The sequence below is a fragment of the Carex rostrata genome, chromosome 3, assembly GCF_964058835.1.
Source record: "Carex rostrata chromosome 3, lpCarRost1.2, whole genome shotgun sequence".
Taxonomy (NCBI): Eukaryota; Viridiplantae; Streptophyta; class Magnoliopsida; order Poales; family Cyperaceae; genus Carex; species Carex rostrata.
The window spans coordinates 731907-748238 of NC_135920.1; the positions used below are offsets into that span (position 1 = coordinate 731907).

General features: G+C 34.0%; 2 protein-coding genes across 3 annotated transcripts; both read right to left on the reverse strand.

Moving 5' to 3' along the window:
* LOC144552110 (chaperone protein dnaJ 20, chloroplastic-like) lies at positions 1-1561 on the reverse strand. The gene is made up of 3 exons (XM_078300212.1): positions 1053-1561; positions 486-642; positions 1-351 (listed from the first exon to the last, which is right to left on the reverse strand). The coding sequence occupies exons 1-2, from the start codon at positions 1476-1478 to the stop codon at positions 487-489; spliced, it is 582 nt and encodes a 193-aa protein (XP_078156338.1). The 5' UTR covers positions 1479-1561; the 3' UTR covers positions 1-351; position 486.
* A 6436-nt stretch (positions 1562-7997) lies between these two features.
* On the reverse strand, positions 7998-15790 carry LOC144552111 (nuclear transport factor 2-like). 2 transcript variants are annotated; one of them, XR_013510951.1, is made up of 9 exons: positions 15439-15790; positions 14184-14321; positions 13315-13642; positions 12464-12741; positions 11432-11639; positions 10931-11049; positions 10191-10256; positions 9360-9930; positions 7998-9293 (listed from the first exon to the last, which is right to left on the reverse strand). XR_013510951.1 is itself a non-coding variant. In XM_078300214.1 (9 exons), exons 1-9 carry the CDS (start codon positions 15487-15489, stop codon positions 8342-8344), a joined length of 1509 nt encoding a protein of 502 aa, XP_078156340.1. In that variant the 5' UTR covers positions 15490-15790; the 3' UTR covers positions 7998-8341. The 2 variants fall into 2 exon arrangements, 1 of the variants encoding a protein (XP_078156340.1); XM_078300214.1 differs by having other exon boundaries at positions 7998-8592; positions 9861-9930.
* Positions 15791-16332: the final 542 nt, after the last annotated feature.

A 16332-nucleotide genomic window follows, 5' to 3' on the forward strand; every position in this document is an offset into this window, starting at 1 on the left:
TGAAAAGGAAATGAACGACATTCATGATTAATAATGATTATGCTAGCTTATTGCATGTAAATCAATCCCCTATGGCTAGCTGTACATACAATTACATATCTTTACCAAACAGCTACAAAAATTAGTTACATGCATCTCAAGTACACTGATCAATGATCACCATATCCTAATTAGAAGTTAGAAGGGCAACTGTTACCAACATAACGCGCATGCATGATATTTACACTATTTAACTCCCACTAAAACTTCTATGAACATATTCACCGGCCTGTCCAAATTAAACTTGATATGAATGTCTATTAATTCACCCTTCCAACTCCAAAGACCCAAACCGGTTCATCGTTCATAGCCCTGTAAGCAAATGAGGAAGAAAGGGAGGTATTTAGTTTGGAATTTTCCAATTATATTTTCAAGATGGGTGATATATAGAAGATATGTGTACATGATATATATTTACATGTTATGTAAGAGCAAGCAATACCGACCCTAATCAATTGATGCTTGAGCAGCTCTCTTTAGGCGCATACGGGCTGCCCATGACAGATTCTCATCACAAATATTTTCCTTCATAGCACTTCGCTTCTGTAGCTCTGAAATTTGATCTTGCCATCTGTTTCTCCATTCTGCTTTACTTTCCATTTCCTGTCAGAATTTCATTCAATTGTTATAGTTTTATTTCATATCACAAGTTATTGAATCTTTTTTACTGTTTTGATCATGTATATTGTATGTAGAGGACAAGATAATTATTACTGAGTTAAATTGATGGGTTAATTACAGATGTAAGGCTCAACTCAATCAATTAGGGATTCTATTGTCAATAAACAAATATCATACCAGTTAAACTTAGACCTGGCAACACAACTTACCAACCAAAATTGAAATCCATGATCTGAATATATTACAACCAACAACAAATGACAAGTTCAATACAAGACAGTACACTTTCCAATTTGATTGAAATTGGATTTTTGTTACATAAATTGGGGCTTAGGACCAATTAGAGAGCCATACCAATACCACGCCAGTGAAATTAATCTAGTAAGTTTTACCGGATCATAGTGCCTGGCCGCCCGTCCTGTGAAGGCAAAGCGGGTAAACCCGCGAGCAAGCTGCTTATCATACTCGGCTCTGCGAGACGGATCCGATAAGGTCTCGTATGCCTCTTGAACTTCTATGAACAACTTAGTGTGTTCCTCCGTGCAATCAGGCGGCGACACATCGGGGTGGTACTTCCTAGCCATGCGTTTGTATGCTTTCTTTACCTCCTCCGATCCATCTCGCGTTGTGATGCCTAAAAGGTCGTAGAAGGATAGCGAGGAGGGGCGGGTCGTTTCTCTTCCCGCCACGGTCGCCCACGTGCGAAAAGAGACGTGATTACTTCGGTGGCGGTGGCCGTGGCGGGGATGATCGCCGGAGAAGCGGAGGAGGGATCCACCTCCGCCTAATCTGATGCCTCCTCCGGCAACGGTCGTCATTATAGGAATAGGAATAAATTTATTTTTCTGAGGAGTGGGAGGGAGGAGAATAGGAATAGGAATAGGGGATAAGTACGAGGTGCTTGTTTGTCTATCCCGATTTTTTTTTTAATTTATTAGTGGAGAGGGGACTGTTTGTTTATCCCGATTTTTTTTTAAATTTATTAGTGGAGAGAGACGGAAGAAGAGGAATTATATGACCTAAAGTAACTCAAATATTGTTTTTAAATCTGGACCGTCCGATCTTGTTTGGCACGCATATTAAAGGGGATTGATTTATCCGGATTCTGATTGGACGGTTGTAGCTCTAAATTCAAAATTTGAGTTACTTGAGATGACCTCTGGAAGATTAGGACATTTGAATGATTGGTGTGTGGATTTGGTATTGATTATTTTGTCTGGTTCCCATTTGGTTATCATGCACAATTGTCAATTTGACGTAGACCCCAACTTATTACAGTTTTTTTTTTTTTTTTTTTTTTTTTTTTTCTGATCCTCTCCGATTGTACTTTCATTTGAGAGATATTCTTGTAGACCCCAACTTATTACAGTTTTTTTTTTTTTTTTCTGATCCTCTCCGATTGTACTTTCATTTGAGAGATATTCTTGCTTTTTCTTTTTCTTTTTCTTTTTTTAATTTCAACGCCCGTGGGCAATATTCTTGCTTTTTCTGAGCGCTAAATCTGAACCAAACGACAGTGATGTTGGAAGGGGCATTTTTTTTGTCTACAATTCTCTGTAATTTGAGAGGAGCTGGATCGTTTATTTAAGAGGAGTTGGATCATTCATTTATAATTCTCTGTAATTTTTTATGGATCGTTCGTTTTGATTTTTGAAGGCTGCAACTCGCCTCCAAGTCCTCATAAAAGGAGCTTCAATGTCATCCGGATGTCATTGTTAAAATCTTTTTCACTATAATTATAAGGAACAAATTAAAAAATAATAGAGGAAGAATTCACTTACACTCTTTTTTGATGACACTGAATTACATTTTATATTTTTAAAGTCTAAACAGTTAAAATGTGCTTTCAAATCAAATTTTACACTTTTTAAAAAAAAATTACTATTTATTAAGATGAGTATACAAATTCAATGGTCTGAAAACAACGATTTTGTAAAATACTTAATAAATTAAATAAATGTAAAATTTGATATGCAATCACATTTTAATTTATCCATCATGTTGAACGGTTTGGATCAACTATTTGAAATTCGAAAACTTTAAAAATTTAGAATGTAATTATGTGTTACCAAAAAAGGATGTAAGTGGAACCTCCACAAAATAATATATCTATATCGCAATATATTTGTATGATATATGATTATTTTATAATTATAGAAAAAAAATAACTATGAAGATCTTGATTTTTCGCCAAGCTACATTGGATAGCTAGATACATCTGTACAGGGGTGTCAATGGGTACGAATGTATGATACAGGTAGGGTAGAAGCATTTTCATACCCATACCCATTAAGAATAATTTTATCCATATCTTACCCTTATCTATTAAGATTTAATCTTACCCTACCTTACCATTTTCCGTTAAAATTATCGGGTAACGAAATGGTAGCGAGTGAATAACGAATAATGACTACTATAATAATTAGTTTTATTATATTTTACAAATAGAACATCAAAACTCATTTATTTCGCACATATGCAATGATATTACTAATAAAAAATAAAAATAAATGTGCAATCAATTTCAACTAAATTGTATTTTTTATCAAACAAGAGAATTAAAAAATATATATATATATATCTTTCAATAAATTTAATTATTTAATTAAAGAATAAAACATACAAACAAAAATAATATGTTTAATATTTTTCTTACAACAAAAACAATACACTAAATAACAAAAGTACTCACTAATTATTGCAAAAATATTATCATATTATTATATTTTATATAATTACCCTATAGGATAATGGGTACGAAATAATCTTTACTCATACCATTATCCTTACCCATGTCCATACCCAATAAGCTAACGACAAAAAAAACCTTACCCATACCCGCCTTATCGAGTATGGTACAGATCGGATAAATGGCTAAAAGGGTATCATTGACACCCCTATATCTGTATGATTTTTTTGGCAACCATCTATGTGAGTTGGAATTAAACCTTTTCTTATACTAATTATTTAGAAAATAAAAGCAGCGTGATAATTGGAACATGATGGTTTCTTAAAAAAGATTATTGGGAACATGATGAATTTCTTTATATAGCACTCAACAATTCTGATATAATGGGTATGAACTTTGATGTACCTCTAAAAACAGCTAAAATTTTCAAATTGTTTCATAGGTCATCTTTTACATAAACTAATAGTGTGATGGCGATAGCATCTTTTATAAATATAAATGTCAATTACTGACTACAAGTGTCAGACACATATTAGTTATCGTGAACAATAATAACAACGTTTTGTTATTATTTTAAAAATATAATAAAATAAGAGGAGGGTTTCACTGTCTCATGCCCTTCATATCTCATCATACCTCATATATTATATCTTCGTTTTATAGTCTAAATTGTCGATCCGAACCATTCAACATAATATCCATACTAAAATATAGTTGAAGATGAAATTTTATAATTTTTGAAATTTTTTTACTATTTTTTAAGATGGGTTGAAAATCACTTTTTTTTTTTAATGGTCCAAAAATAGTAATTTTGTACCTATCTTAAAAAATAGTAAAAAAAATTTCAAAAATTATAAAATTTCATCCCTAGACATATTTTAGCATACTTATCATGTTAAGCGGTTCGGATCAACAATTTAGAGTTTGAAAACAAAGATATAAAATATGAGGTATAATGAGGTATGGAAAACATGAGTCATTGGAACTCTCCTCATAAAATAATTTGATTGGAACAAGTCAAAGCTTCAATTACTTGAGGATAAGAACTAAGTCTATTTACCAAACTCTACAACCCTCTTAAAAAAGACATCAAGCAAAGCAGTCTTACTACAACAACAAAGCTAGTAGTTCCTTGTTCCTCTCAATCTAACAAAAACCCTCTACTTCATTCCTCTAGTCTATTTTGAGACATATACAAATCATACTTGCCATTTTAGGAGTCTAGCTAGTATAACATCAGTGTCGTTTCAGTCTATATAACATCAACTTCAAAACCTATCGAATTGACTTCAAACAGTGAATTCAAACCGTTCAAACCGATCTACTTCATTAGTTGCGCGTTTACATGCAAATTTATTTAGTACCAAGTCAAGCGGTGAAATGAGTGAGTTTTAAAGTTAATTTTAATACATTCATTTTTCAACATTTTTACCGCTTGATTTGATACTAAAATAACTCGAAAATATAAAAAAAATTTGTATGTAAACGCATCACTCATAAAATAAATCGGTTTAAACAGTTTGGATTAATCGTTTGAAGTCTATTCAATCAATTTTGAAGTTAGTGTCATATAACACCAATATCGTACTAGCCGGACTCATTTGTATGATATATGATTATTTTATAATTATAGAAAAAATTAAAAATAATTATGAAGATCTTGATTTTTCGCCAAGCTACATCGGATAGGTAGATATATTTGTATGATTTTTTTTTGGCAACCATCTATGTGACTTGGAGTTGACCTTTTCTTATACTAATTATTTAGAAAATAAAAGCTACGTGATAATTGGAACATGGCGGTTTCTAAAAAAAGATAATTGGGAGCATGATGAATTTCTTAATTTATATAGCACTGAACAATTCTGATATAATTAATGGGTATGAACTTTGATGTACCTCTAAAAACAGCTCAAATTTCAAATTGTTTCATTGGTCATCTTTTACATAAACTAATATATAGTGTGATGTCGATGGCATCTTTTATAAATATAAATATCATTTGACTAACGTAAACACATCAATTACTGACTATAAGTATGGAGAAAAAGAGACACATATTAGCTATCATGAACAATAATGAAAACATTTTGTTATTATTTAAAAAATATAATAAAATAATTTGATTGGAACAAATCAAAGCTCCAGTTACTTGAGGATAAGAACTAAGTCTATTTTCCAACTCTACGTCCCTCTTAAAAGAGACATCAAGCAAAGCAGTCTTACTACAAACAACAAAGCAGTTGCCCTCAATCTAACAAAAACCCTCTACTTCATTCCTCCAGTCCATTTTTAGAGATATACAAATCATACTTGGAATTTTAATATGTAATCAACAAAATATTCTAAATAACTAAATAAGGGGGAATTTCATGTTTACCTCTCAAAATTTTTAAAATTACGTATTTCCATCTCTAAAATTCATAATATCATATTTACCCTTCTAAATTTCAAAACTCACAAATTTACCCATTTTATTGTCTTTACTATTAAAATTCATTTTAAATTTATAAAGTCAGCTATTTTACTTATTTAATAAGAAAAATACATTATTCTAATTAGTCAGTTTCCAAAAAGAAATAGGTTGGCGGTGTTAATTGCGGAGGGAGGGAGTTGAATGTTGATGCCAATAAGTTGAGTGTTTCAGAATTCAGATCCTTGGATAATATAGAATTGGCGGTGTGTTTTTGTGGACAAAGTCAACATGCATCATCATCAAATTAATTCCTTGGTATATGTGGGTTGTAGATTTCAAACTTGTACATCTGCTCCTCTACTTGGATTGTAAGAGATGCGCTCCTTTGCCGTGCGAAGGAAACATAATCATCACAGGACTGTTCTTAATTTTCAGGGAAGTACCCATAAAAGAAACACTTATAACTGTATAAGATGACAACAGCGTTGAAACTCTGTATATACCATCCGAAGCGTCATAATTATCATTGATTATACTTTCATAGTTATTGTTATTAGACCTTTTCAATTCTCAACTAAAACTGAGTTTCATATTTCGAGTAGAACTAGGGTGTTCTTAAGTTCACCCAGCTGAACTCAAGTCTAAAATCTGTCAATTCGGTTTTAAATAATGAATCCAAACCGTTGAAACTCATCTATCTTACAAGTGATGTGTTTACGTGTGAAAATTTTAAACATTCGAATTAATTTAGTATAAAGTCAAGCGGTCAAAATTAGAATGTTAATTTTAATGCATTCATTTTTTGAAACTTTTTTGACCACTTGACTTTATGCAAAATTAATTTCAAATTTTTTTTTTTTTTTATGTAGACGCATCACTTGTAAGGTAAGCGGGTTTCAACGATTCAGACTTGAGTTTACCAAGAGGCTTGGTGAACTCAAGTCTAAACCCCGTCAAATTGGCTTCAAATGACGAATCTAAACCGTTGAAACCTGCCTACCTTATGAGTGATGCGTCTACATGTGAAAATTTTAAACATTCGAATTAATTTAGCATAAAGCCAAGCGGTCAAAAAAAGTTCAAAAAATGAATGTATTAAAATTAATTTATTAACCTTCTAATTTTGACCGATTGACTTTATGCTAAATTAATTTAAATGTTTAAAATTTTCACATGCAAATGCATCACTCGTAAGGTAAGTGGGTTTCAACAGTTCAGATTTATCATTTAAAACCGATTTAACAAATTTTAAACTTGAGTTCATGTTGGTGAACTTAAGAACACCCTAGTTCTACTCGAAATATGAAACTCAGGTTTAGTTGAGAATTGAAAAGGTCTAATAACAATAACTATGAAAGTATAATCAATGATAATTATGACGCTTCGGATGGTATATACAGAGTTTCAACGCTGTTGTTATCTTATACAGTTATAAGTGTTTCTTTTATGGGTACTTTCCCTGAAAATTAAGAACAGTCTTATGATGATTATGTTTCCTTTGCACGCCAAGTAGAGGAGCAGATGTACAAGTTTGAAATCTACAACCCACACATACCAAGGAATTAATTTGATGATGATGTTAACGGATTTTAGACTTGAGTTCACCAAGAAACACCCTAGTTCCACTCTTCATATTTCTAATACCAAACATTTGAAACTATCAAACTATATACATCAGATGCGCCGAGCATACAAAAAAAAATCATATATTTATGGACAATCACTTGAGATCTAATTACCAAAGACTCACGTCTTGGCGAATTAATCATTCTCATCATTCAACAAAATCTTTGAAAGCATTTAAGTCGTCGCCGCATACGTCCTTAGTTTTTTATTCAACATCACCCAATCTTATTTAGGTTACAACTCATAAATATGCCCTTGAATTTTAGAACATCGACAAAAAGAAATCTTTTATACACTATCAATGATGTCACCAAAATTTTCTTCACTTTAAGATCAAACAGATCACATAAGCCAAAAATCGACCTTCAGAGTCAAACAGACTGAAGTTCCAATTAAACAGATCACTTAAACCACGAGTACTCGAAAAGGACACCCAGCAACCTACTGCGCCAATCAGACTTCTATAATCTGCTTCGACCTCTCGACAGAGAATAGTTTTACTGTGCAACAATTTACAACACAAAATCATACAAGGCTGTTGAAGAAAGACTCGAAGAATAATAGCTTTGGCTTTATAAATTTATGAATAACAAAATAATAGCCGAATGAGCATTCAAAATTCTCAACTATAAAAAAGGATCCAGAATTCTCAATATTTAAAGAACAACAAAAAAAAAAAAAAAAAAATCAAGCTACATCCGAATGACTCGGTATACCATTCTACAACATACATCAGTGACAATCAGTTGAGCAAACTTATTCCCCTCTGGATTGAGGGAAAAATAAATAACTCCGCAACCTATAAAAAAAGAAGGAAAATTGCTCTCAGGACTGTCACATTAATAAAAACGGACCAACCCAGAATTCCAATTCTCCGACCAAAGCAGGTTCAGATATTAAATAAATATTTCCTAACACATGCACGCTACCTGACAATTAAAAAAAAAAAACTACTTGGGGGCAGCTGCATGAGGGGCTGATGAGCGGGCCCCGCGGGGACCACCAGTGGAACTGTCAACCTTCTGGTAATCACTGCCCCCACGAGTCCCACGGTTGCCACCTCTGAAGTCTCCGCTACGGCCATAGCCACCCCGGTTCCCGCTACCGCCATAGCCACCCCCACCACGGCCACCCCTTGGACCCTCATTCCGGAAGCTTGGCACACCACTACCACCTCTCCCTCCAAACCTTCCCCTACCGCCGCCGCCACCACCGCCACCACCTGAAGATTTATGCAAATGTAACGATTAGTTAATTAAACATAATTTTAGCCTAGTGCTATCACCAGATCATTACAAAACATACAAGCTACTGCTGTGCATCACTTTCTAGGAGTCGACATTTGGTCTAGTGTTTTATTAGCCAATGTAAAATTGCACATTTTTTTTCAGCACATTTTTCTTTTTCAAATTAGAGATTTTTTTTTAGGGCATATCAGCTTTATATAATGAGAGCAGCTTAAACCCTTCATTATTCATACCCTTGAAACAAAAAACAAGGCCATAAAGACAATATATATACTGATATTCCATAAGTGACAATTACTTTTGCTAGGGTCAAATAACTTGAAAATTTGTGTTAAGTGAACTCCACAACTACTTCAACTATTCAAAAGCGCAACATCGATAAACTTCTTGTCAAATCTCCTTTACATGCTTGTATATTTCGAGCAAAAATCTATCTTTAAATCTATATCAAAATTTGTAGGAGGCTAGGAGCTCAATTTATAAAGAAACAACTTGAAGGACACTAGAAGTTTGATACCCGTACATATTATTAACTTGACAATCTTAATAACTGTAAAAATAACTTGTAATTTTTGAAATCCTAAACTGAATGTGATCAATATGTTTTGCATATCGAACACATGAAAAAAGAATGAAAATTGATGGCAGAAGATGACTCCAATTTTTTTTTTTTTTATCAAAACTTCAATTTAAAAATATGCAGCATACTTGAAGACCATACATCAGGTGACCATACTTGAAAGACACTACAGAAGTTCAAATTTAACAGTCTTTGATGGAGTTTCAAGTGACTCATATTCTATGAAATCTGATAGACATTCAATCTATGCAAGTTAACAGCATGTTTACAAAATATTTTCTATTTCTAAAGTTCTTTTTGGCTTTGATTTGAGAACAGTTGTCAATTTAATGATCCCTTGTCAATGGATCCCCACCCAATTGTTATCAACCCTGCATTTTCATACTACATGCTGCTATCAACAGATACTTAACCTATTTGTTATCAATCAACAACACTTTACTAGTTCAATATGTTTCGTTTTTTTTGTTAAAAGCATTTCCATCACATTTTATATCTTATGTAAATGGATTTTAATGTTTAAATCAATTAAAAAGAAAAGATGTGACAGAGCACACGTGTAATTTTGATAATTCCAAAGGCATAGATGTATTCAAAAGTTTAAAATAGGAGTAAAAATCCCCCAAAAGAAGGAAAAAAGCTTGCCTCGGGAACCAGATGCCCTCTTTTCCTCAACAAAGCATTGGCGACCATCTATTGTAACAGGTGATGCCTGATAAGATCAATAGAAAAATTATGCATAAGCATTCAAGTTTGTACAGAAAATATATGCATGATATTTTATGATCAGACAAACTTTAGGTGCATGATATACTTATTTTTTCCATAAAGACGACAAAGTTTTTACCACTATGGGCAGGCCCTGTAAGAGTATAAACTGGTCTGCACTAGCAATTGCACAACTATGTGGGAATACCAAGAATTAAATTGGATTAATTGACCATCTAACTTTAGCTTCAAATCTAAACATACCTCTACAGCACTTTGGATTGCACTGGCTTCCTCGAATTCAACAAATCCGTAGCAAAACCCTTGTGCCTGTCAATTTACATGTGTAAAAACATATGAATTTCCTTGGGCAAACAAGATCTTCCAAATTGAACACAATTTTTCTCGTGCTTTTGAAAAAAAGAGAACGAGAAGTTTTCATATTTCTGACCCCCCCCCAACATTATTTTTGCTACTTGCACATAACAACTAACTTTTCATAAAGATCGAATCACACGATAATGACAAATTGACTTCATTAAAGGAAACAATCACACATTATAACAAGATTATCCCAACTTGAAGAGTGCTGCCCGAGTCCCCACTATTAGCAATTTCCTGGCTTTACTTTGGCTCATTCCGAGAGAGGAAAAAGAATAGGCAGTTGCTTGAAATAATAGGAACTACTTCATAGATGTTATGTACAACCAGCAAAGTGATAAACATCTCAGCACACAGTGAAAATACCAAAGTTTTCCACAGAAGCCATTCTGTGGATAAACATCTCAGCACACAGTGAAAATACCAAAGTTTTCCACAGAAGCCATTCTGTGGAAAACAGAAGTAAAGAGTGCTATACACAAGTACAAATGACCAGTCAACGATTTGTAAGGGTATTTGTAACGAATCATATTGCAGAGTTATATTGGATGATAAGCCATTTGCAGGTAAATAGATAAAATGTCCCTTTGCAACCTAAAAATATTGGTTGGAAAATAAGAAACCTTGTGGCTTCTGACTTGGATACCGCCAGTCCTAATAGCTCCATATTTCTTGAACTCATCCTCGAGTTGTTGAGGTGTCGCATTTAATGGAAGATTCTTCACATATATGGAATGTCCATCTGGTTAGAGGAAGTAATAAATTCAACTATGAGAAGTTCAGTTTCACAATCTTCAATTTTGACACTGGTACATTGGATTTCTGTAACAGCCAACCAATAAGTCTTTGTAAATTTCTAAAGGTAGCTGCTTCAGCACACAGACAGAACCCACTGATTACATACATTTATAAAGAAACGAAGAAAAAAGAAAAACAGGGATAAGAAAAGACTACAATTAAAAACATAAGATTACAAAAGCAATACAATAGATCAATAGGTAATCATCACCATATAATATCTCTTGTACTGAACAAAAATTAATCTATAATGAGAACATATGGAATCAAATAGATACTGTATTGCATGTTTTGACAGCTAAAAATTGATAGGGAAGATTATATACCTTCCAGTTCTTGAACAGTGTTGCTGTCAGCATTAGAACTGAAGGCAGGAGAATCAGCAACAGGAGCTGGTGCAGGTGCAGGGGCAGGGGCCACCTGCTTCTCTGGCTTAGCTGGCGGTGCAGACCTGGGAACAGGCATTGGTTGTGCAGACCTGGGAACATATGCTGGGGCAGAGGCAGAGGCAGCGTTTTCTTTCATCACCTTGACCTATATGTACCAAGCAACATGTGATTCAACGAATGAATTTCTATTCTCAAATTAAAAGAACACAATGCTATAATATGTTCATACGGAAAATAATAATGACGAAAAGAACTCCTTGAGTGGTCTCTTTTACTAATAATGCAGTGAGAACTTATATTGGAAGTTACACAAAATTATTACAGTCACAATAACTATTGATTTTTAAAACTAGTTAAAGACTTTCAATCAATTTCTATACTGAACAATCAAAGGATTCCATACACAGTTTGTTCACTGTCTTTTACAGACATTTATATGATGATTAATCTAATTTGAACTTGCATTATCATGGCTGTGTGCATCCAATAATAATCTGCCATGACAACTTGCAACTATGGCATTTCATGGAACCTTTTCCCCATTAATTGCGCCAGGTGCATTTCAGGGAACCATTATCCATATTTCTTTCCAAAATTTGCCATGCATGGTGATACAAAATATATTTAGCTTCATGGGTGAACACCTTATATTTATTTGTGCAGGATCCATTAATTAAGTACTATGTACCTTTTGTTGTCAGATAAAAAAAGACAACGACAGCTTCCACAGCTGCTTTTTTTAGAGATGCTGATCTCCATAAAAAAAAATTCACAAAGGACCACTCTAAACAATTTAGAAAATGGCATATTGGATAAGAAAAAAAGAACAAGGACAATCAATTATATCACATTATCAAAAGGTACACAAGATCACTCAAGCATTGAGTCAACAAAGGAATAAAAGGGAAAGCTTGGGAAGCTGAAACGGGCACACATCATTTTTATCATTTACTTGTGGAAGAAACTTACAATGGAAGCATAAGATTTCTTTGGCGCATCATCATTTGTCACGGTGGATGTGGTAATCACAGCAGGAGGACCAGTAGTAATAACCGCAGATGAAACTGTAATAGGCATGTCTTGGGAAGGGGTAAGAGCATTATCCGGCACTTCATTAATGACCTCAGGAATTTGTGGTTCCTCCACAACTGACCCCTCATTCTCTGATGGGTTGTACACTCCCTCCTCATTTGTCTCCTCATCTGCCACTTCTAGTTCTATAACATGTTGCTCGTGCAGCAATGCATCTGAAACGAAGTAAATAAAAAGGTAAAGAATATAGACAGGAACAAATAAACACTGCCTAGGTTATTTCTTAAAAAAAACAGAGAGACTTGATCCCAAAAAAGGCACAGTTAAAAAGATGACAAATAGCTTCCACAGTGGAAAGCATACCAGAAGCAATATTAGTAAAAATTAAGATTTATCTAAAAAGATAGTGTGCCTAAAGGATGAAAAGAAAAGAAATGAAGCATTGGACAAACAAATGATTATAAGACAACAGAAGACACGGGTTCAGCTTTGGCAATGTTTTCCACCAGTTAAAGTTTGAGGAATTCTCTTTAAAAATTAAAATTGATCCTAATAGAATGAAAGCAATACCACAAATAAGGTCAAGTCCTGCGTAAGGAATGCTACTGAGTCAATTGGAAATATCAATAAGGTGGAAATCGAACATTTATGGCAAGCCAACAGATAATAGCAGACATTTTATTAACTCTCAACCATTTATAAAGCAGCAACCTGAACAAGCATGAATTATTTGCTAAAAGCAAATCAATCAGACATGGCACAAGTAACAAATAACATAAAGAACGCACCATGCTTGCTCGGATAATGCACAGCAGTTCCATTGGCAAGCACCTCACCAGCTACATGCACATGAGGGGTGTCAGAGGGATCATGATGCTCAGCCACAGGCATTACAGATGCTGAAGTGTAGCGGAAAAGGTCATTGAGGACAAAATAGCCCTTATCCTGAGGAGCAAGGAAGAAGGTTTGGGTGAATTCACGACGCACGCCATCGTGGCGCCCAGTCAAGTGCCCAGTCACAAGCACGATCACACCCCCACTTTGTGATTCCTGTGCATCTACTGTCTCTATCTCCGCCTTTGTCACCTCCATCGACATTATCTTATCGTTTATTGCCTAATCATATTGCAAATACGCATCCCATTAATTTGCAAATCCAGTTAATCTTTCTTTATTTCAGCAAAAAGGTTTAATCACTGCATGCACTATGCCTTGTAATGATTATTAATTTGTCAACATCTCAATGGTTACCCCAGATTAAAAGTTGGTAATTGATAATGTTAAAAGGTGACAGAAATTAAATATTTAGTAAATGGCTATAAATTACTAATATGCAAACAAGAGAAAGTACTTAATTAATAATATGTATTAAGAAACTAGTAAATGTAACTACCCTGCTTGCAGTTGTCAATTGTACCTGAGATTATTTTATATGTTGTGATTTTTTTTTCTATTTACTTTCCTGAGATTATTTGAGACCTCAATTGATGCTTAATCATCAAAATATCATCACGTAATCTCAAAAGAATCCAAAATTTGTATCTTCAGAATTTCATAGCCTGCTAACTGCTGTACTTTGCCCTAATAATCTATTTCATCTTAAAATTTAATCTCCCGTAAGATCAAGGATGAAGATTAATTTAACTAGAGACCTCACCTCTGTGGAAGTGACAGAGGCCATAACACCATTGGCCTCAGGCCGACCAAGCTTGCTTGTCTCCTGATAGAACCGGTGCACCAAATCAGGAGAGGAGTGGAGTATGTGGTAGTATTGTTGCACAAAGGCATTTCCAATCTACAACATTAGGGAAACAAAAGAAAAAAAAAATTAATAGCAAATTCTGGAAAAACACCAAAAGGCTATTGAAGTTTCCAGTATATGTACGCTATGGTGTTATAGCACCAATCAACTGGCACTACATCTCTAAATCTCAAATTTTAAGATTTTGGATGGAGAATATGTGCCACCAATTTGTTGTTCACCCTCAAATGGGGGTAGTGGGCGGATTTTACTATTAAATCCTCAAGCCTTGTCCAGAATTTTAAAAATAATTGGTTTGTCTCCTATCCAAAAGGATAGTAAAAAGTTCTAAAAATATCAGTCCCTTCAAAGATTTTGTTGTGTAGATCACACTTAGCAGTTCGGATCAGCTAATTGAATCTCAGAATTTGAGATTTTGAGCAGCAGCACAGGCCGATCAGTCGCCTTCACCAAACATTGTCATTCGTTTTTTAGGGTATAAGAAGCCAGTGAAAATTGTCACCTTTTCCAATAAAAATTATTATCAAATCTGACTTTTGAGAAGACCACACGTGTGCTGCTCCGCAAATAAAGTGTATGACAATTCTAAAAAAAAAATCTTAAAACACTTTTGATAATACTGATAAAACACATGGACGAGTGCATGGCTATATGTCTAAAGGAAAAAAGAAAGAATGAACAAGCAAATTACATAATGACGATCCCCAGAGATGGGACCTGACTTTGAAAGAGAACGCATATAGCATTCATAAAATAGGTACTCACAGACAGATCAAATTGATTTGGCAACATTTATGTAAATCATATCGTACTTATTCAAGGAATAAACATATCAAGGAACAAATTGAAGTCGAAGATGTAACGGTCAGCTTCCTATTCCTTGAAAAGAAGAACAAATCTCCGCAAAACCAGAGATCTTGACTCACAATTGAAGAGTTGCCAATTGTTTTCTAGAGCAATTATCAGATCAAGCGGAAAAGGTTTGTAATTACAGTATATACTTAAACATTAAATCTACATGTTCTCCTACATTCATAGACAAAGTTAATGAACAATTAATGAAATCAGAAACTGAAGATGCTGAGCAAAGGTTTCTGAAAAAAGAAATAATCCAGTAATCTAGAAGTGAAAATGATGTTAAAGTGCTAACCAATTGTGCCGATGGGGGTGATCCGGACTGATTCTGCTGTTGCGACGCCATTTCCAACGTCGAAGATCGAAGATCGAGCAGGAAATTGGAAATCCGATCTAAATCTCCCGGACCGCAGATGGATCCACGAGATTTAACTCGGCAAAAGCTCTAAAAAATATTGGATCGGCGCAAAGAAGAGCGTAAATCTCAGCTAGGGTTTTTCTTCTCTTCTTGGCTCTTCGCTCGCTCTAGGCTTTGCTTTTTTTATTAATTTCCTTTTACAAACAAGAGTTGGAATTGGAGATGCGTTTCTTGCGCTTTAAACAGCTCCCAGGTGAAAAGTGAAAACACAAGGCGGCTGGTTTTTACAGTTTTACGCATTTTTCTGGGTACCCTCTTAACTCTCAAGTAAACAAATTGTTTCCGAAATAACCTTCGTAAGTTTGACATTTGGATTTTTAGATAATTATTTAGAGATCTACCCCCAAATATTTTATATCTAAATTTGTTTTTAGATCATAGTTCCGGTACATGAATTGTTAACTTTCATGAGTTATAGACCTTAGATAACAATGCATTTTTGATTTCTAGATCATGGTTCCGATATATGAATTGTTAACTTTTATGAGCTCATGTCTGAAACTAACTCCTTAGATACATTATATTCCTTTAAGTTTCTTTTAACTGCTTGTCTGCTTCTTTCCATGCATGTCAATCTTAAACCGAACTTGCTTAATTTGTTTTAAAGTATATTTAAAGTAATGATTTTTATCGTATGAAATCGTCCAAGAAAGACCTAGAATCTTTAACACATGACACCGTATTATTGGATATATTTGAAAAGAGTTGTCAACTTCGATCATTGACAAACTTCCGTTGTATCAAGTACTAGCAAACAAAAAAAAATTTAAA